The sequence below is a fragment of the Rana temporaria genome, chromosome 1 (genome assembly GCF_905171775.1).
Source record: "Rana temporaria chromosome 1, aRanTem1.1, whole genome shotgun sequence".
NCBI lineage: Eukaryota > Metazoa > Chordata > Amphibia > Anura > Ranidae > Rana > Rana temporaria.
The window spans coordinates 390,116,854-390,139,005 of NC_053489.1; the positions used below are offsets into that span (position 1 = coordinate 390,116,854).

At 42.5% G+C, this 22,152-nt stretch overlaps 1 protein-coding gene across 2 annotated transcripts in view; it reads left to right on the plus strand.

Moving 5' to 3' along the window:
• Positions 1 to 22,152, plus strand: part of BTBD2 (BTB domain containing 2) — a 170,925-nt gene that overhangs the window by 101,631 nt on the left and 47,142 nt on the right. For both annotated transcript variants that reach the window (XM_040322583.1, XM_040322584.1), the window contains exons 5-7: positions 6,704 to 6,901; positions 18,348 to 18,540; positions 20,055 to 20,142. In XM_040322583.1, coding sequence (XP_040178517.1) covers positions 6,704 to 6,901; positions 18,348 to 18,540; positions 20,055 to 20,142 — 479 coding nt within the window. The remainder of the gene's footprint in view (positions 1 to 6,703; positions 6,902 to 18,347; positions 18,541 to 20,054; positions 20,143 to 22,152) is intronic.

Below are 22,152 nucleotides of genomic sequence, written 5' to 3' on the forward strand. Positions count from 1 at the left end.
TGCCAGAACACACTGGTCAGTGCTTCCATTGGTTGCGAACGCTAATCAAATTCTTGTTTGGCTGCTGGTTTTCCAGCAGGCCCGTTTGACAGAAGCCAGACAGGCTCCTGTACACACTGGCCAAATGTTGGCCAGGTTCTGCAGAGCCGGCTGCTATTTGGCTTGTGTGTACCAGCCTTTTACTGACCACCTGCCCCCCAGTTTTCTTTTGTTTGTTTTTGTTTTTTTTACCTTTATTTGTCTTTTTTTTTTTTTTTTTTTGCATGTGGCCATTAAGACAAGCCTTTTGCCTTGCACACTGCATTGATATTGAGCTAATAAGCGGTGGAATCCTATATTCCTTCATTCTTGTGTGCTTTCTATATAACCATTGTTTAACCTGGGGTGTGTGTGTGTGTGTGTGTGTGTGTGTGTGTGTGTGCGCATGTAATCCCTTTGCCACAGTAAATGCCTACCTCTACGATTCAGCCCTGTGTGGGTGAAATGTGTCGAGAGGCGTGGAGTTGAGCAAAAGTCTTTTTTTTTTTGTTTTTTTTTTTTTGTTCACTTCACAGTGGTGAATACAGTGGTGTGTTACTAAAAATGGAGAGTGCAAAAACTGGTGCAGCTCTGCATGGAAACAATTCACTTCCATGTTTTTTTTGTTTATCTAAGCTTAATTGAACAAATTGCAGTTAGAAACTGATTAGCTACCATGCACAGCTGCACCAGATTTTGTGATACTTGTGATGGTGATCTAGATTCCACCCAGAGGTATTACTGGCCATGTTTTTTTTGTTTTTTTTAATAAAAATTTTCATACCTCAGGGATGTGGGGGGTTGGCCAGATACTGAGTCAGCGACCAGCAGGTGGCAGCATTGATTGTGGAGGCGTTATGTCCGTATAGGATTGCCAATTTTTATGGAATGCTTTTGAGGCCTGGCTTGTGTGAGGGGGAGTAAAACTTGCGGGATCTTTCTTGGCCTTTGAGGAGGAAATTAAGCAGAGGGAGTCAGTGTGTATAAAATGCCCACACCGAGCAGCCTACCAATCCTGGCTTTGGGCCATGGGAGGGGGGGGGGGGGGCGGGGAACATGCCAAAAAATGCATCTTGCATACCGCTCCAAGGGTTATAGCAATAAGAATGGGAAATTGCTGGCATAGTTGGCCCAAGAACTGTTTACCAGTACTCCTATAGAACAGATCTTGTACCCCAAGGGCTTAATCCCATCACTGACCACATTTATTGCAGGTTTTCTTCATTATTTCAAATGACCCATTTGCTTATTTGGACAGGATCTCCCTCTCCTTCTTAGGCCCCATGCACACGAGACGCAAATGCAAACTCATCTAAACACAAGTTTTCAAACGCAAAAACCAGCGTTTAAAATGCCAGTTTTTGCCACGAATTTCGCTGCATTTTACCGCGTTTGCGTTTATAAGCGTTTGGTTAAGAAACATCATAAGACCCTCCCTAAGCTCAAAAAACAGTATTATTTAACCATTTCAGCCATTTTGTGAGCAGCTGAGAGCGCAGCAGTGTACGTGTATTTAGCGTGTCACTTGCCACGTCACCTGGCCACGCCACCTGCCACAAGTTGTGGATTGTCCACTTGCCACGTCACCTGGCCATGTCACCTGCCACAAGTTGTGGATTGTCCACTGGCCACGTCACCTGGCCACGTCACCTGCCACAAGTTGTGAATTGTCCACTGCAATGCAAGCAATTAAATTTTTTTTATGTTTTTTTTTTTTTTATTTTTATTATTTTTTCATCATTTGCCATCATTTTTGAGATTTCTAATGTAAAAAAAAAATAGGTCACCTTTTAAAAACGCCTATAAACGAAATCGCGGCAAAACGCTGGTGTCGCGTTTTGCCGCGTTTAGCAGCGTTTTGCCACGATTTGCGTCTGAAACTCAAACTTTTGCGTCTGAACCCAAAATGTTGCTTCTGAAAAAAAGAGCCTAAACCCAACTGCTTTAAAACGCAAAAAAAAACGTGAATGTGTGCATGGACACAAAGGATAACATTAAATGTGTTCAGGGGCAGTTGAAAAAAATGCCCAAATGCCTCTGAACTCGAGTTTACCAGTGTCTCCCTTGAGCGGAAGGTTTCGAACATCTCTACAAGACGGAGACCTACTGGATATTTACCCTTGACAGTATGTCACCTCGAGGCCTCGCCAATGACCTAGAAATCCAATTCACCCTAGAACATCCATCCACATACATTATGTGTATGCATGCTATACATATACACATCTGCTATACTTGTTGTTCCTCTAACGCCCATGCATCAATTAATTTAGTCTTAACCCCTAACTCATGTGCCGCCCCTCCCTCCACTTCTCCATTAATCCTCTCCCCTTTTTTTTTCATTATTATCCATAGTATATTTTCCATGCTGCTGATCTCTGATTTCATGGCTATTCCTATGGTTACTCCTCCCACAGACCCCCCCCCCCCACTCATAAATCGAGTAGATATTCTTACTCCACATCTGTTATTAAGAAATTTAGATTGATCAATAAAAAGAATTTTACAAAAAAAAAAAGAAATTTAGATTGAATTTATATAAAAAAAAAATAAAAAAAATCTTATTACATTATATATAAATATACCCTCCTCAAGATCCTAACTTTTTTCATATTCTTTCTTTTTTCCCCATCTTGCAGGACCCTTAAGGTCACCTATGCAAAGAATCTACAGCACTGAGTATCGGATCTTCAGTAATCTGTGTGTGCCTTACCCTTGATTATAATAACAAAAGCCAACACAAAATCTACCCCCCCTTTAATATAATTTATTCAAACGTGCGACATCTTGATCACGAATACCGCTGCCGATCCATCTCCCTGTTGACACAAGACTGACTACTCCTCCGCTCACTGCCCTGGATCTCCGGAATCCACCGGCGCTGATTTTTGGTGTATGCTTTTCATAGTCCTAAGAAAGAGTGAGGGTGAGGGCCATAGCAATTATTCCTGTATATGTAGAAAGCTATGTTTGTGGTATTCATATAACAGGAAAAAGAGCACACAGAGTTTCCAGCATAACTAGAGAACTGACTATGTGTTCTTGTTAGTGTGGTCAGTTTATAAAAGGAAAGCAAAGGAACTGTCAGGAACACCAGGGTTTTCACATAATGGAATCCAGGCCTCGTCAAAATCTGCGCGCCCGGTCGCAATTGCGACAAGAAATTGTGACCTGGCGCCCGGGGAAGCTTAGGCCTGCAAAAAGCCGCGGCCCCAATTACCGGCCGGCGCAGGCCCGCCGCGGTCACGCGGCGGGGGAGGTGGGGGGCGCACTGAGACACAGGATCCTAAGCTTCCTTCTGTGATCTGGCGCTCGTTGGCATTACAAGTAAAACAGCTGTTCTAGTGTGTTTTTCACTGCCATATCCTTCCCTCTAATTAGAACCCCCAAACATTATATATATTCTTTATTCTAACACCCTAGAGAATAAAATGGAGGTCATTGCAATACTTTCTGTCACACCGTATTTGCGCAGCGGTCTTACAAGCGCACTTTTTTGGGGAAAAAATGCACCTTTTTTAATAAAAAAAATAAGACAACAGTAAAGTTAGCTCAATTTTTTTTTTTATTTGTGAAAGATAATGTTACGCCAAGTAAATTGATACCCAACATGTTACGCTTCAAAATTGCGTCCGCTCGTGGAATGGCGACAAACTTTTACCCTTTAAAATCTCCATAGGCGACGTTTAAAAAAAATCTACAGGTTGCATGTTTTGAGTTAGAGGAGGTCTAGGGCTAGAATTATTGCTCTCGCTCTACCAATCGCGGCGATACCTCACATGTGTGATTTGAATACTGTTTGCATATGCGGGCGCTACTCACGTAGGCGTTGGCTTCTGCGCACAAGCTTGGCGTGAAGGGGCGCGTTTTCTGGCTCCTAACTTTTTTAGCTGGCTCCTAGATTCCAAGCAAATTTGTTAAATCCTGAAGGAAGCAATACAAAGAGAGCAGGATACTTTCTCCTACAAGTACATGGTATAGCAGACACGTATCAGGACTATGAAATAATGGGGTTACAAATGCTTTAAGGTGCTTAAGACTTGGGGGGGGGGGGGGGGGGGGGGGGCGCGGCGGTCTGTTTTATAAAAATTGGCATCTGCCCAGCCCTTACAAATTCTAGCTGTATTTTGGTTAATACTTTGATTTTGAATATTCATTAGCTCCAGTCAGTGGCCATGATATATAGTACATATTTTCCTGTAAAAACCTTTTCCCGGGCAAATGTAAATGTGAACATATGACCACTAGAAGGAGTTGACCATCACAGGAAATCAACAATTTTTAAGCAAGATACAGCCAGATTTTCGAGGTCGAGACAAATGCTTTTGACATTTGTCCAATGATTTTTGATTGATGTATACCCAAAACATTTTTCGGTCTTGGATAGAGTAGAGGAGGGTTAAAACCCAAGCCAGTGTATACATGTCACAAGATATACAGTATCCCACAAGTGAGTTACACCCCTCACATTTTTTTAAATATTTTAATGTGACAACACTGAAGAAATGACACTTTGCTAGAATGTAAAGTAGTGCTTGTATAACGGTGTAAAATTATCTGTCCCCTCAAAATAACTCAACACACAGCCATTAATGTCTAAACTGCTGGGAACAAAAGTAAGTACACTAAGTGAAAATCTCCAAATTGGGCCCAAAGTATCAATATTTTGTGTGGCCACCGTTTATTTCCAGCACTGTCTTAACTCTCTTGGGCATAGAGGTCACCAGAGCTTCACAGATTGCCACTGGAGTCCTCTTCCACTCCTCCATGACATCACAGAGCTGGTGGATGTTGGAGACCTTGTGCTCCTCCACCTTCTGTTTGAGGATGCTCAATAGGGTTTAGGTCTAGAGACGTGCTTGGCCAGTCCATCACCTTTACCCTCAGCTTCTTTAGCAAGGCAGTGGTCATCTTGGAGGTGTGTTTGGGGTCATTATGTTGGAATACTGGCCTGCAGCCCAGCCTCTGAAGGGAGGTGGATATACTTTGCGTCAGTATGTCACAGTACATGTTGCCATTCATCGTTGCTTTAATGAACTGTATCGCTTCAGTGCTGGCAGCAGTCATGCAGTCCCAGACCATGACACTCTTGCCATAATGCTTAACTAATAGGCAAGACACACTTGTGTTTGTACTCCTCATCTGGTTGCCGCCACACACGCTTGTCACCATCTGAACCAAATAAATGTATCTTGGTCTCATCAGACCACAGGACATGGTTTAGTAATCCATGTCTTTTAGTCTGGTTGTCTTCAGAAAACTGCGTGCTTTCTTGAGTATCATCTTTTTATAAGAGGCTTCCTTCTGTGACGACAGCCATCCAGACCAATTTGATGCAGTGTGTGACATATGGTCTGAGCACTGACGGGCTAACCCACCACCCCTTCTTTGGTCTACCATGGCGAGGCCTGTTCTGAGTGCAACCTGTCCCGTTAAAACACTGTATGGTCTTGGCCACCTTGCTGCAGCTCAGTTTCATGGTCTTGACAATCTTCTTATAGCCTAGGCCATCTTTATGTAGAGCAACCATTCTTCTTCCGTTTTTTTTTTTTTTTAAGATTCTCTGATTTCTTTACCTTTGAGGTGCCATGTTGAACTTCCAGTGACCAGTGTGAGAGCGATAACACCAAACTTTACACACCTGCTCCCCTTTCACACCTGAGACCTTGTAACACTAAGAAGTCACATAATACCGTGGAGGGAAAACGGCCAGTTGGGTGCAATTTTGGACATTTTCAATTGGGGGTGTACACACTTTTGTTGCCAGTGGTTTAGACGTTAATGGCTGTTGAGTAATTTGAGGGGACAGCAAATTTTACACTTTTAAACAAGCTGTATACTCACTACTTTTACATTGTAGCAAAGTGTAATTTCTTCAGTGTTGTCACATGAACAGATAATATATTTACAAAAATGTGAGGGGTGTACTTGCTTTTATGAGATGCTGTATATGCAGAAATTGTTCCTGCCTTTGTGTGGGTGAGCCACACAGCAGCATACAGTGCACGCTGGTTCAGAGTTTAAGGTTTTAAAGGATACGTTCATCTTTAAAAAAAAATACTCTGAATGACGCAGTCGTGTGGTCGGAGCTCTGCAGGGCTGCGTTCTTTGCAAATAGGTACAGCGGGTGTGGGGGGAAGATACCTGGCCTGCTGTCAGAGGGTGGGGATTGGAGAGTTGCTGCAGGGGCGGGAACATGTTGCATGTTCCAACCTAAAAACGGGTGTAACATGCAACATGTTCCCAAGGGTGAACTTCTCTTTTTAAACAGGCGGTAAGGAGGTGAGATATTGCCCTCATCTCTCAAATGCCATCTAAAGTTCATAAGACTTGGTATGTCCTAATTGGGTCCAATTAAACTGCAGTCAAAGCAGACCTTTTCATGTCAAATGCTGTTTTTTTTTTTTTTTCTTTCAAACGCAGCTGCTGGTATGCCTTTCAACATAAAACTGAAAAAGTTTGATGTGGTATGTCATTCTTTTTAAACTTCTAAAGTCAATAGGACTAATGCATCCTGACACGTATTTATATTACTCCATTCAATACTCTTTCTTCCTGAGTATGTGACACACTAAATCTTCGGATGGCTATTGTGTTTGTAATCTATGTGCAATTCTTTCTGCAGTTGGCTTTATATTTTTATAAATGCCCTAAAATGTACCCCCTCCTTTTGCTTGTCTTGCAGATACCCTAGTTGCGGTGTTGGAGCGGGATACACTGGGGATCCGTGAAATCAGACTCTTTAATGCAGTAGTTCGCTGGTCTGAGGCAGAATGCCAGCGGCAGCAGCAACCTATAACATCTGAGAACAAACGCAAATCTCTTGGCAAAGCATTGTCACTTATCCGTTTCCCACTTATGACAATTGAAGAATTTGCTGCAGGTATTCTTGTCTGTGTTTTTTGACCAGTAAATTCAATAACTTACCCATTTAAACCACACACATCCTTTGATATTTTATGTCCTATAAGCTGTTTGAAGTGGCTAGGATAGTCCCCCTCAGCTCCTTGATCAATGCTGGCAGAGTGTGCGTCTGACAGGAGTTGGTATTCCGAATTCCTAGAGGGTGAATTGGTACCCAACAGTAGTCGTTGTTACAATGGATATTTATTTCCACTTCTGTTAAGTTCAGTGATCTCATGATCGTCGAGATAGACGTGAAAACTTGTGAATTAACAGCACTGTTTCAAAACTCACTGGACATCACCTGTGTACAGTCAAAGGTTTTCAACTCTGTATATACCTCTAAATATTTTTTGGAGTACAGATAAATCAGTATTGAAAAAAAATGGAAGACAATGGCATAGCTATAAATATGCAAAGAACAGGCCATCCGTATCAGCCATTTTTATTAGAGACAATGCATGCAACAGCTGTTGTCTGGGTGCCTTAAAAAAAAAAGGGGGGGGGGGTGGAGCATAAGCCTTTGTAAACTTCTACTTTAATGAAGCCTTGCCTACAAGAGGCACAAATAACTTTGCAAAAAGTCTTTGATTTCTGCTTTCAGAAAGTGTTTTTTTGTTTTTTTTTGGGTGGGTGGGGGTCTGGTGGTTAGATGAGCAAAATTAAAGTGTTTGTAAAGTCTTTGTTTCTATAAAAAAAAAAAAAAAATGTTATACTTGCCTGCTCTGTGCAGGCGATTTGCACAGAGCAGCCCGGATCCTCCTATTCTCGGGTCCCTCTTCTGTACTCCTAGCCCCTCCCTCTCAAGTACCCTCTACAGCAGGGATATGCAATTAGCGGACCTCCAGCTGTTGCAAAACTACAAGTCCCATCATGCTCTGCCTCTAGGTGTCATGCTTGTGGCTGTCAGTCTTGCTATGCCTCATGGAACTTGAAGTTCTGCAACAGCTGGAGGTCCGCTAATTGCATATCCCTGCCCTACAGCAAGCAGCTTGCCATGGGGGCACCTCAGCTGAGTCACAGCTCCCTGTGTCCATTCAGACACGGAGCTGCGGCCCGCCCCCCCCCTCTCTCCTGATTGGCTGGCTGGCTGGCTGGCTGACTTCGACAGCAGCAGGCACCAATGGCACCGCTGCTGTATCTCGGCCTGGAGGGAGAGTCAGATGGCCGATCCACCTCATGGACATCGCTTGACGGAGATGGGGCTCTGGTAAATATGGGGGGGGGGGCACACAGAAGGCTTTTTTCTTGATGAATAGAATGCATTAAGATAAAAAAAACTACTGACTTTACAAAAATAAAGTCGATTCACTCACAAGTGAAGGTGAATAAACAGTGTCAAACAGTTCCTCCAATAGATAACAAGGGACAAATTCGTGCTTCGGAGTAGATGAGAAGACCGCTGGATGGATAGATAGGCTGGCTCCACAGACATGGGCTCATCAAGCATCTGCCGTCAAGCCATGAGTGAGTCGCTAACTGACCAAAGAGATGGCCGGTCAGGAGAGGGCTGTGGGGCGCCTACAACACTGGTCCCAGGGAGAGCTCTGATGGAGCCAACTGACAGAAGACGCTGTAGTTGTCAGGATAATGGGTTTCGGAGGGCGTGACCTCCTTCCTTAGATCTGCCTCTTGTTTTTTTAACCCTATAATCAGAATTTATTTAACTTTAAAACACATGTATAGAATAGTATGACAACTAGATTACATTTAGGAACAGGCATACAATATGCCTAAGATATAAGTATAATTATAATTTTTCCAAAACCTTACAGGCTGCCACCGGTGTAAATGGTGCCAGTTATGTTCTTTAAATAAATGTAAAGATAGGAAGATTTGCATTTTTTTTACCTCAACAAGCACATCAGTCTTTTGAGATCGAGCCTTTTATTACATGTTCATCGGTAGGAGTGGTCTATCTCATACAATGCCCTTGTGGGCTTCAGTATGTGGGAAGGACCCAGAGGGCCCTGCAGCTAAGACTCAATGAATGCATTCATTAATAATAATTAAATCAGTTTAATGGTATGATTTTGAGTGCAGATGGGCGGATGCAGGGGTTGAACATTTTGCATCCACCCATTTTCTCCTTTATTGAGAATATATATCATGCAAATGTTTTTGTGGAGTTATTTGTATAGGGGCATATTTGTATGTGGGAATATTTGTAAAGATCATGCCTGGTTCTGAGCCGTGAGCTGACTGGTATCATGTATGTTTATTTGAAAATTAAGTAAATTTTTTAGAAGGTACATTTTTAGTTAATTTGGACCAATTTTAAAAGTCGGAAAAATTCATTATGAAATCTGTAGGTGGGTTATCGTGCCCACAATTTTTGTTTGAGTTGTGTTATTAAGAAATGTAATCTGTGATATCTACTTTCACCATTAGATGTCAGTAGGACGGGGATCGAAGTGTGACTCTGGTATGCAGATCTGACTGACTTCCATCTGGGCAGAGAACAACTTGGATTGGGAGGAAGTGTTTAGCTAATATTGCCGGTAGTATGTTTGGTGAATCAGTAGACAGAGATAGATTGACTGTAGCCTGTCAGTGGAGCGTGAGCCTGCTGGATTGATTGGTCTCGCGTTAGTGCGCATGTCTTGTGGCTCAGATCGAGGCTTGGTTTCAAACCACAGGGTAGGCTTGTGGCTCAGATCGAGGCTTGGTTTCAAACCACAAGGTAGGCTTGTGGCTCAGATCGAGACTTGGTTTCAAACCATAGGGTAGGCTTGCGGCTCGGATCGAGGTTTGGTCTCAATTTGTTTGCTATATGGGGAGGTGGCGCAGCGCTAAGCCCGTGCCCCTGGACGACAAACTCTCACAAAACGCATAGGGCGGAGCTGACATCACCTCGTGTTTATCGGATTTGTGTCCTGGAAGGACGGGTTTGTCTGTGCGCCGCCGGCACACCAGACTTAAGGGTGTCTTGTGACTTGGATGCTGTAAGTGCAATACATTTTAATTGAATACATGTGATTTAAGGTTTTACACTATATGGAGCCCTTATTTTTTATGAGAACCATCCATACACTGCTACAAGTGTGAGACAACGGGTGTGAGATAGCCGGATGTTGTACGACCTTTCCTTGGATAAAGAACATAGGCTGTTGCAGGCATTCTGTGACCTTCTGTAACACGGGGGTCAAGATGATCTGGTAAGGAGAAATCTATTGCATTCGGTGGTGGAGCTCGCATGCGGAAGATGGTGGATGGGTTGATTGATTTTTATGAATAAGACCATAGTTATGAACATTGGTGGACTGTCATTTATGAACTGCTAAGCTGAGATTTGCTAAGCTATTTAGCACGATTCTATTTTTATCTATTGGTGGACACAAGGTTGTATGGTAGGCACGGAAAAAGTTGTTGGAAATATTTTACTTTAATAACTTCTGCATAAAACATTTAAGTGTCATTTCATGAGATAATTTGAGGGCGTGTTTAGGGGTGGGCTGGGTGGGGCAACTGGGGGGTAATCCTTGAGGCCTGGCTAGTAGCTCAGGACTTGACATTTTGAGCACTGCATGTGTGTGTATATACAGTGCCTTGTGAAAGTATTCGGCCCCCTTGAACTTTGCGACCTTTTGCCACATTTCAGGCTTCAAACATAAAGATATAAAACTGTGTAATTTTTTTTTTTTTAAGAATCAACAACAAGTGGGACACAATCATGAAGTGGAATGAAATTTATTGGATATTTCAAACTTTTTTAACAAATAAACTGAAAAATTGGGTGTGCAAAATTATTCAGCCCCCTTAAGTTAATACTTTGTAGCGCCACCTTTTGCTGCGATTACAGCTGTAAGTCGCTTGGGGTATGTCTCTATCATTTTTGCACATCTAGAGATTGGAAAATTTTGCCAATTCCTCCTTGCATAACAGCTCGAGCTCAGTGAGGTTGGATGGAGAGCGTTTGTGAACAGCAGTTTTCAGTTCTTTCCACAGATTCTCGATTGGATTCAGGTCTGGACTTTGACTTGGCCATTCTAACACCTGGATATGTTTATTTGTGAACCATTCCATTGTAGATTTTGCTTTATGTTTTGGATCATTGTCTTGTTGGAAGACAAATCTCCATCCCAGTCTCAGGTCTTTTGCAGACTCATCAGGTTTTCTTCCAGAATGGTCCTGTATTTGGCTCCATCCATCAATTTTAACCATCTTCCCTGTCCCTGCTGAAGAAAGCCGGCCCAAACCATGATTCTGCCACCACCATGTTTGACAGTGGGGATGGTGTGTTCAGGGTGATGAGCTGTGTTGCTTTTACGCCAAACATAACATTTGCATTATTGCCAAAAAGTTCGATTTTGGTTTCATCTGACCAGAGCACCTTCTTCCACATGTTTGGTGTGTTTCCCAGGTGGCTTGTGGCAAACTTTAAACTACACTTTTTATGGATATCTTTAACCACTTAAGCCCCGGGACCAATATGCTGCCTAAAGACCCAAGGGGTTTTTACAGTTCGGGACTGCGTCGCTTTAACAGATAATTGCGCGGCCGTGTGACGTGGCTCCCAAACAAAATTGTCGTCCTTTTTTCCCCACAAATAGAGCTTTATTTTGGTGGTATTTGATCGCCTCTGCGGTATTTTATTTTTTGCGCTATAAACAAAAATAGAGCTACAATTTTGAAAAAAATGCAATATTTTTTACTTTTTGCTATAATAAATATCCCCCAAAAACATATATAACATAACATTTTTTTTTCCCTCAGTTTAGGCCGATACGTATTCTTCTACCTATTTTTGGTAAAAAAAATCGCAATAATCGTTTATCGGTTGGTTTGCGCAACATTTATAGCGTTTACAAAATAGGGGAAAGTTTTATTGCATTTTTTTTTATTTATTTTTTTTACTACTAATGGCGGCGATCAGCGGTTTTTTTTTTTTCGTGACTGCGACATTATGGCGGACACTTCGGACAATTTTGACAATTTTTTGGGACCATTGTCATTTTCACAGCAAAAAATGCATTTAAATTGCATTCTTTATTGTGAAAATGACAGTTGCAGTTTGGGAGTTAAACACAGGGGGCGCTGTAACATTTAGTGTTCACTTTGTGTTTACAACTGTAGGGGGGTGTGGCTGTAGGACTGACGTCATCGATCGAGTCTCCCTAATAAAAGGGATCACTCGATCGATGCGCCGCCATAGTGAAGCACGGGGAAGCCGTGTTTACACACGGCTCTCCCCGTTCTTCAGCTCCGGGGAGCGATCGCGACGGAGCGGCTATAAACGAATAGCCGTGCCGTCCCGGATCGCTCCCCGAGGCTTAAGGACCGCCGCATGTACCGGGGGGGGGGGGTCCCGATCGGACCCCCGACCCACGTCAAGCAGAGGACGTATAGGTACGTGCATGTGCCTGTCCGTGCCATTCTGCTGACGTATATTTACATGAGGCGGTCCTTAAGTGGTTAAGAAATGCCTTTCTTCTTGCCACTCTTCCATAAAGGCCAGATTTGTACAGTATACGACTGATTGTTGTCCTATGGACGGAGTCTCCCACCTCCGCTGTAGATCTGTGCAGTTCATCCAGAGTGATCATGGGCCTCTTGGCTGCATCTCTGATCAGTCTTCTTGTATGAGCTGAAAGTTTAGAGGGACGGCCAGGTCTTCGTAGATTTGCAGTGGTCTGATACTCCCATTTCAATATTATCGCTTGCACAGTGCTCCTTGGGATGTTTAAAGCTTGGGAAATCTTTTTGTATCCAAATCCGGCTTTAAACTTCTCCAACAGTATCTCGGACCTGCCTGGTGTGTTCCTTGTTCTTCATGATGCTCTCTACGCTTTAAACGTACCTCTGAGACTATCACAGTGCAGGTGCATTTATACGGAGACTTGATTACACACCGGTGGATTCTATTTATCATCATTAGTCATTTAGGTCAACATTGGATCATTCAGAGATCCTCACTGAACTTCTGGAGAGAGTTTGCTGCACTGAAAGTAAAGGGACTGAATAATTTTGCACGCCCAATTTTTCAGTTTTTTATTTGTTAAAGTTTGAAATATCCAATAAATTTCTTTACTCTTCATGATTGTGTCCCACTTGTTGATTCTTCAAAAAAAATTGCAGTTTTATATCTTTGAAGCCTGAAATGCGGCAAAAGGTCGCAAAGTTCAAGGGGGCCGAAAACGTGTGTGTGTGTGTATATATATGTATATATGTGTGTGTATGTGTGTGTGTGTGTGTGTGTGTGTGTGTGTGTGTGTGTATGTGTATATATATATATATATATATATATATATATATATATATATATATATATATATATATATATATATAATCTCTAGAAAGAACCAACAAATCAATTTTTGTATAGCAATTCTATTTTCTACCTATTTTATTGGAATACATTTTCTAGTGTGTAGAAGACTTTTCTTCCTAGTTTACTGTAGGAGTTAATGGGATTGTAGAATTCGCTTTTAGCATGGTCCCTCTTATCATGCAGTCTCCGTACTTTTTGGTCTCTTCCTCTGATTTGGCGAGTATGAAATTTTGTGCAAAGCACTAAGCCGTAAGTCAAAGAAGTCCCAAACATTGATTCCCCCCCCCCCTCCCCCCTTCAATATCCTGGGAGAATTTTACTAACCGATGTATTGTATTGCTTACTAAGTCTGGTTCTCCTGAACAGACAGTTCCTAAATTGTTGGCGGATCTACTCCATTTTTTTGATCTGACCTCTGCTGGACATCATTTGGAGGCTGCAAGATCTTCATCTCCAGAAATGTTTGAAAACACCCCCTTCAACGGAATGGGTGACCTACACCCCTCCCTTGCTGGACTGGGTTGAGTGTGTAGTATAGTATTTCTTAGAGTATGGAATTTGTTTTCGGATTGCCTCTTTTGATCACCACTTTGGAAAATGAGTGTTCTGTGCTGGAATGTCCTGTACTCCCCTGAAGAGTCAGGCAGCAGGAAATCTGCAGCAGAGTAACTCTGAGGCCTGGTTCACTCCTATGCATGTTGCAGGTAATGCATATTCCGGGTGCATTTTTCAATACATGTTTTTGTTCCTGTAAAGTCCTATGGAACCAAAAACGCTTATCTGCTGGTCCCTGGCCCTTTCCATAAAATGCACAGAAGCGAACGTGACCCATAGGAAACCATGTTAGATGGACTGTATTGTGTTTCTGCAAAACTGAAATTGCACTAAAAAATGTATAGGTGTGAACCAGGCCTAAGTGGGTATTGGAAGTGTGGAGGCCCTGGCCTTTGGGTTTCAAGTGTTACTAAACCCACAACAGTAAAATCTGTCTGTATATGGAGTAAAGCATGCTTGTTGTACTCACTGTGGAACCTAAAGGGTTAATCCTCTGCATTGTGTAAAAGGAGGGAAGAAAAGGTAAGGAGAGGGGAAAAGGTGGGGGGGGTGGAGGGAATGGGTACTGGAATGGTGGATACTCTAGTACAGGGATATGCAATTAGCGGACCTCCAGATGTTGCACAACTACAATTCCCATCATGCCTCTGGGTGTCATGCTTGTGGCTGTCAGTCTTGCTATGCCTCATGGGACTTGTAGTTCTGCAACAGCTGGAGGTCCGCTAATTGCATATCCCTGCTCTAGTACATAGAGGAGGAGAGGGAGCCGACTATGGTTCAAGGAAGACACTTGGGCTGAGTTCATGGTTCAGGCCCTTCGACTGAAGGGTCCTGAGCCTAAAAATCCAGCTCTTCTCTTTACGTAGGAGCACAGTGTCAAAATTGCCTCTGCAGTCGGTCAGGGAGAGGGAGAAAAAACCCTTCACAGTTAGGCTAGCGGTCTTGCATATAATTTGTGGCACAAGCATTCGAGAACAGAGAGTATCCTGGTGGTAGCACAATTTATGAAGGACCTGATCTCAAACTTCTCGTCGTTGTACCTTAGCCAGGAGCAAGCGTGGCCAAGGTACATTGACGAGGCATACACCACCTCCTCCTCCCACCAGTCCAGGTGCGCATATACGGGTGCCCATGGTGCTCCCATGGAGGTACCACAAAGTTGTTGGTAGTTCACACCCGAAAATTGAAAAGTTGTGTTTTAGAGCAAGCTCTAAGACAGGGATATGCAATTAGCGGACCTCCAGCTGTTGCAAAACTACAAGTCCCATCATGCTTCTGCCTCTGAGTGTTATGCTTGTGGCTGTCAGAGAGTCTTGCTATGCCTCATGGGATTTGTAGTTCTGCAACATCTGGAGGTCCGCTAATTGCATATCCCCGCTCTAAGAGCTCAATGATAAACTAATTTTATGTCCCCATTCAGGGAAATGTTTGTCTAGAAAGTAATAGACAGCCTAGATGCCCCATCGTGGGGAATAAATGTGTATAACGCCTCACCATCAATCTCCACGAGGAGGGCATCTTCCCGGAAACTGTAGAGCGCTGATCTTATTCAAGACATATCACGTACATATGATCTTAGAGTCAGGACCAAGTATTTTGATAAGTGTCAATATACTTCCCCACTCTTTTCAGAGGGCCATGGATGGCTGAGACAATTGGTTGCCCTTGGGGGGCCTTACAGTTCCTGTGAACGTTTAGGGATTATGTAAAAAGTCGGTTTGTTGAAATCAACGACTTTCAAGAATACCTGCTCTTTTTTGGAGATTAAATCCGCTTCAAACGCCCACTGCAGTTTTTCATTAAGTACCACTTGTGACGCAAAGGAGCCCTGGGATAGTTTTTTATACATGGATTCATTAACAAGGAGACGTTGAACCTCCCACTGAGAGGACGACGTTGCCTCCTTTGTCACTCTTTTTGATTATAATTTGGTCTGCTTCAATTCTTTTAGTGCTTTTCTTTCCTAGGATGTGAGATTGTCCCCCCCCCCCCCCCCCCTGCCGTGGAGTCCCAGTTTAGTTTATCGAGATCTTCCTCGACAAGGTCGAGGAACACCCCTAGCCATTTATTTTTGCGAAACACAGGCATTTTAGTGGACCGTATTTTTCACTTTGGGTCTCTTCTCCATCCATGCGTTTCTGGGGAATTTTCATCATCCGAGGACTGGCCAGATTCCTCTAGTAGTGTGGTCAATGATTCCAGGGCCTCAAGTTTTTTATTTTTTTGTCTGTCGCTGAGTCACTATTGGGGGTCCTCAGAGTGGGACACCTTGTAGTATACCCTCAAAAAGAGGCAGAGGTCCTTGTATACCTCAAAGTGATCCATGGTGGAAGTGGGGGGGGGGGGGGTATAGGCCCTTACTAAGTAGGTCTATATGTCATTTTTCCAGTTTGAAATCTGATACATTTATGACTTTTAGGTCTTCTACTAAGTTAGGCAAACGAGTTTGTTAGTGGGGGCGTCTCTGGCTTTTGGTGGTCGTCCTGTCCTGACCTTACTGAGTCCCCTTAAGTCCGCTGATCGCCTGTTTGACTTTTTCCTTCTCCTCCTGTTATTCCTTGTTTGCCCCCTTTTAGTATACCTCTGGACTGGGTGGATTCCTGCAGGTCTAAGAGGTCTTTGTCTAAAAAAGACACAATGTGGCGGGCCTCGTCCTCACTGCCAGAGGACGATGCCCCCACGTCTGTATCTGATCGTGATGGAAATCTGCGGTTGCGTGATCTATTCCTTCCTCCTCTTACTGTAAGATCCAAAATTTCCCCTTTGGCCCCGTTGTCCAGGACCCTCCTTTTAAATTTATTGTATTTAGTGGTTTTAGGATTTTTTTGAGTTCCATCAATAGAGGCAGGAGCAGATTTTTCTCTAGCTAGCCAAGCCAAGAGACCCCATCTTCTGACCCTGTTCATAAATTCTCTGGGTCTGTTGTAACAGATGCATCTTGGCCTCAGTACAACGGACGTTGCACAAAGCCACCTGAAGCGACTGGTAAACTACAAAATCCTCTGTGCGTAGGTCATCTCTAATGTAGCAGCTTTAGGTTGTGTTGCAATTTAAATCCGTGCTCAGCTCCACCTTCACACCCTCAATAATAGTTTGAAAACTGACCCTTGAAAAAGCCTTGAAGGCATCATTTGTGGTGGAAAGAGAGCTACAGAAGCAACTGCCCTATTCCAAATATCCATAAGATCACTGCGGTAGGGCTTATTAACTCCCTGATTGGAGAACCGATAATGCTATTGTCTCCAAAGACCCTTTAACAGGGGGCACAGAGGAGACCAAACTGGTGCGATGGGAGTTTGATCAGAAATGCCTGAATTCTTTGTTTATAATATGATTAAAAGTATAATGTTCACATTGAGGTAAACTCTGCCTCAAAAATTAGCATATGAGTTAATTCTCTGCTTTTTGGGTGAATTTTTATGATGCCATTTTGTGTATCGTCATTCAAGTTCATATGAAATGTCTGTTTTTACTGCCTGATGACATTTATCAAAATAATTGTAATTTATCTGTTTTCGAAGTGGTAAATGTTGCTTGCAAATTGGCTTTTTTTTTTTTTTTTGTGCACACTTCCAGGTGTGTGTGTGTGTGTGTGTGTGTGTGTGTGTGTTAGATAAGGCAGTTTTTGCACATCATGACGTGCAAGCACCTGCTGAAACTACATGAACCATGAGCACTTTGGGCTAAGCAAATGGCAGGCAATGTGGGGTCAGTCTGAAAGTATGTGTATGGAGCATGGTGCTGACAAACATTCCAGAGGGAAGTGACAATGCTCATAGCCATGCGCATTGCCTGCATACAGCTGTAGTGTAGTGGATGCAAGGATAACATGATGCAAATGCAAGATTTCACTGCAGAAGGAAAAGTATTGCCACCCTAATTAGTTTTGCTGGATGGATCAAATGGTACTGATGTTAGTCTTATTGGTTTGGTATTGGTATATACATCACATATGTGGTTTTATAGTTTGACTTCCTTTAGTAGATGTTTTATAGAGTTGCCAATTCATCTCATTCCTTGTTGTTTTTTTTTTTTTTTTTTTTTTTAAAGGAAAGTTCAGGATTAAAAACGATTATACTTACCTGGGTGGATGCAGCATCAATCCGATGCTGCATTTGTCCCCCCACCGGCTCTGCGGGTGAACACTGAGCAATCAAACACCACTGATCGCTCAGGTGAACCCCTCGACTCTGAGCATAGAGCTGTGACTGTTGGTCAGCAGCTCTCTCCTCTCCCCTCCAGCACTTACTAGCACGCTGTCCACTGAAAATGAGTCATAGGTGTAAAGAATGAACCATAAAGTATAGCCAAAAAAGCTTTGGCCATGCTTCTCCTTTAAGATAATCATGCACTTTAAAATTATATAATATAGTCTCTGTTCTATTTCTTTTAAATGCAACATCCACTGTCTCTTGTGGGGACCTTCCTAGATAATCCAATCAGATTGTTTGCAGTCAGTCTCTCGCTCTGCATACTTGCAGCAAGTTGTATAGTCTGATTTGTAATTGCATTGCCTGCTTTAAATTGATTTTATAGTGCATTTAATAACTCTCCATGCTGGTATTTTTTTTTTACTTTACTTCTCTTTGTGGTTTCCTAGGTCCAGCACAGTCCGGTATACTTACAGATAGGGAGGTCGTGAGCTTGTTCCTGCATTTTACAGTGAATCCCAAACCTCGAGTGGAATTTATTGACCGGCCAAGATGTTGCTTGCGAGGGAAAGAATGTAATATTAACCGTTTTCAGCAAGTCGAAAGCCGCTGGGGTTATAGTGGCACTAGTGACCGAATAAGGTATGTGCATTATATACCTTAATTAAAAAAAAAAAAAGTCTCAACAGAAATTTCCCATGGTTAAGTCTGCGTTCTTACTTTGTAATATAAGGCAAATCAAGAGGTTTGCTTTAAAGGCTGAGTTCAACCTTTTCAATTCTGTGCAACCTATTGACACTTGGGTAAAGGATGTTCACTTCCCTCGACATCCCCTATGAGGTCAAACTTTGTCGTGGGGGGAGTGACGGCACGCCTTGCTCTCATATGTTTTTAATAAGCAAAACATTTCTGCGGCATATTAGAAATCACACATAGTATAGCAAGCATAGAGTTGGTATAAACGATCAAACCAAGAGGAATGATATGAGAGGGGCCATGGCAGAGGCCCCCCATGGCCCTTAATACAAAAAACTTGATTCTTCCAAGGTTATTTAGAAAAGGGAGAGCCAGAGAGTGAAGAATAGACAAGAAATCTAGAAGGGGGAGAGAATCCAGTGTATATAGATGGGAGAACAGAGTGGAAAGAACCAGTCTTAAAAAAAAAAAATGGTGAGCCAAAGGCTCTACAGGAACAGTTACATTTTCATGAACTGTGCCCAAGGATCCCAGGTCGCCTAAAACTTCTCCATGGAGTTTAGGACCTTACTGATTTTCTCCTGGGCCATAAGCCAGGAGATTTTCCTCTTCGCTTTAGTGAAGGAAACGGATATTTGTTTCCATGCTGTGGCGATGGTCAGTTTTGCACCCGTAAATATCAATAAAATGAGTTGTTGTGGGCTTTTAGCATCAGAGGGTATTGGGAAATTGAGCAGCTCAATATGAGGGGAGTTTAGAAGCATAGTGCATTTTCTACTATGACTTTTGGTGCATCGCATTTCTGAAATGCATGTCAATGTACGCGTTTTCTGTGCAGTTTGCATTTTGTTCGGAAACACTGAGTGGAGCCCCATTGTTGTGTAAACGTGCCAATTTCACTTTCAGGCCCAATCGCATCTAGCATAGTTGAAGTGCATGTTTTCTTTGGCTCGTTTTTCCTGTGTTACATATAGGCAGCTCGTTTGATTTCAATAGGCTGCTTGCTACAGTGGGGGAAATAATTGTTTGATCCCCTGCAGATTTTGTAAGTTTTGCCCACTTGCAAAGAAATGAAGGGACTATCATTTAAATGATAGAGCGAGAATATAAACCAAAAATCCAAACGTATGATTCAAATGTTATAAATGGCGTTGCAGTTCACTCAGTAAAATAAGTATTTGATCTCCAAGCAAAACATGATTTAGTACTCGGTGGAGAAATCCCTGTTGGCAAGCACAAAGGGTAAGACGTTTCTTTTAGTTGGTGGCCAGGTTTGCACACGTCTCGGGGGATTTTGGTCCATTCCTTTTTACAGATCCTTAAAGGGTTAGTAAAGGATTTTTTTGTTTAAAATAACTAACATGTTATACTTGCATCCACTGTGCAGTTTGTCCAGTTCTCTGGTATTCATTTTTTCTGTGTGGTAACTTATTTTATTTATTTATTCTTTTAAAATTCAGGTTTTCAGTTAATCGAAGGATATTTGTAGTTGGTTTTGCACTGTATGGCTCAATACATGGCCCCACTGATTATCAAGTAAATATACAGGTATGTTGATTTTTATTTTGCTGGAATGCCAAGAAATGTGTTTTTTCCTAAAGTAATCTAAACTTCTTATATTAATGAAACATCTTCAACATCTATAGGGAAAATGTAATCTTTAGTGTGAAGGAATGCAGATTTTATGCTGTAGCATGTAAAAGATATAAGTAAAACTTCAGAGAAGCTTAAAAACAGACCTTTTTTGGGGTAAAAGTGTGTCCAGTCCACTCCAAAACGTATGTTTTGGCGTTAAGGACATGTTTAACTATATAATTGATTGTGTCTTTCAGGGACACTGGTGGTGAGATCTTTCTCAAGGTCAGGTCTGCACACCTACTGCAGCCATAAGAGTCTCATGGCCCCTGTTGGATCTTAAATTTTATTTTATGTAAAATGCAGCAGGTGAAATGATAAAAACCCCAAGATGGTTAGGAATACTGACCAGTCCAAGGTGGACAGCAGGGGACAGGAACTATGGCAGGGTGATCGCACCACTCGAGTCTCCAAGAAGTATAACAGGCCAATGGGTGACTGAGCCTACTGTATTTGATCTATGAATGAAATTTAATTTGCGTAGACTGCCCTTTTAAACGGGTTGTAAAAGTATGTTTTTACTTTCTAAATGGGTTCCTTTAAGCTAGTGCATTGTTGGTTCACTTACCTATTCCTTCGATTTCCCTTGTTTTCTTTGTCTGAATTTCTCACTTCCTGTTTCTCCTCAGTAAGCTTGCCCCATCATCCGAGCCTTTCTGGCTGGGGGTCAGCGTTCTTGCCTCCTCCCTTGGGACTACATCCCTGCGGGGAGGCTCTGGTTTGCAAACATGGCTAGAGATAATATAATTTTTTTTCTTATGAATTTGTAAACATGGCTAGTACCCCGATATGTCTCGAGGTTTGTAAAAACGTTAAAGAAAAAATGTACATGTATTCATTAAATTGCTGTCACTTGGGGTGTGACATGTGACAGCATTTGACATGTAAGCAGCATGCACTAAACTTTTGTTCCAACCTAGCAATCTGATACCGCAATCCTGCAGATTCTACATAGCTCTACTGCAAATTACTTCAGGAGACTCTCTGGACCAGTGGTCTCCTCTCCTCATGGGCAAAACTGGGCAAACGGCCAGAAAAGAGCTGGCTAAATTTACCTGGATACCCAGACAAAATGATGGAGAGCCCTCAGCAGTGCACAACAGGCAGGATGCAGCTAAACATTCAGAGACTGGAACATCTACAGACAGTTTTTATATCCCCTGTTGGATCCAAGTCTTTCCTGCTCTCTTCTATAAATGGGGGTAAATGTAAGTGGTTGATGCAAGGGATAATACCGAGCCTAAACTCAGACAACTAATGGAGTCTATACATCTGTCAGGCCTCCCTAACAAAACAACTTGACACTGTTAGTTGATCTATAGCTGTTTAAATGTAATATGCAAAAGCTGTGGCATCATGGGTAATGTTGAACAGAATTGGTGATACGATGATCTTCATCCTCTTGCTGCTAATCTTTGGTCACTTCAGAGAGACTTTTCAGTTCATGATTCTAAACTGGGTGATCTTGAGGATCAGCAGTGTAGGAACTATCTCAGATTTATGTGGTTTCCAGACGGCTGTGAAAGCCCAGCCCAGAAGTGTTCTTTGAAACCTGGATTTAGGCTGCAGTGGGAGAAATAATGTCACCTTTGTTTGCTATTGAAAGGGAATACAGACTGTTAATGGGGAATCCCTCCCACGGAGCTATTGTGCTTTCCTGGCGAGGGGGGATTCAGGAAGCCATCCCTGTCGGGAGAGCATGCAGTGATTATTGCTAGCGGGTATAGCCGCTGGAAATAATCGTATGAAAAATCCAACATGCTGGTTGTACAATTAGCCTGCCTCCATACATGTTTTGAATCTTGGCCAGTCCCTGCTGAACTGACCAAGATTTGAACCTATGGCTGCCTTAAGAAGGATATTTTGTGTTGTGCTGGCTTAAAAATGTCCTCTTATGTTGGGCCCATAACCAGACTGAGCAGA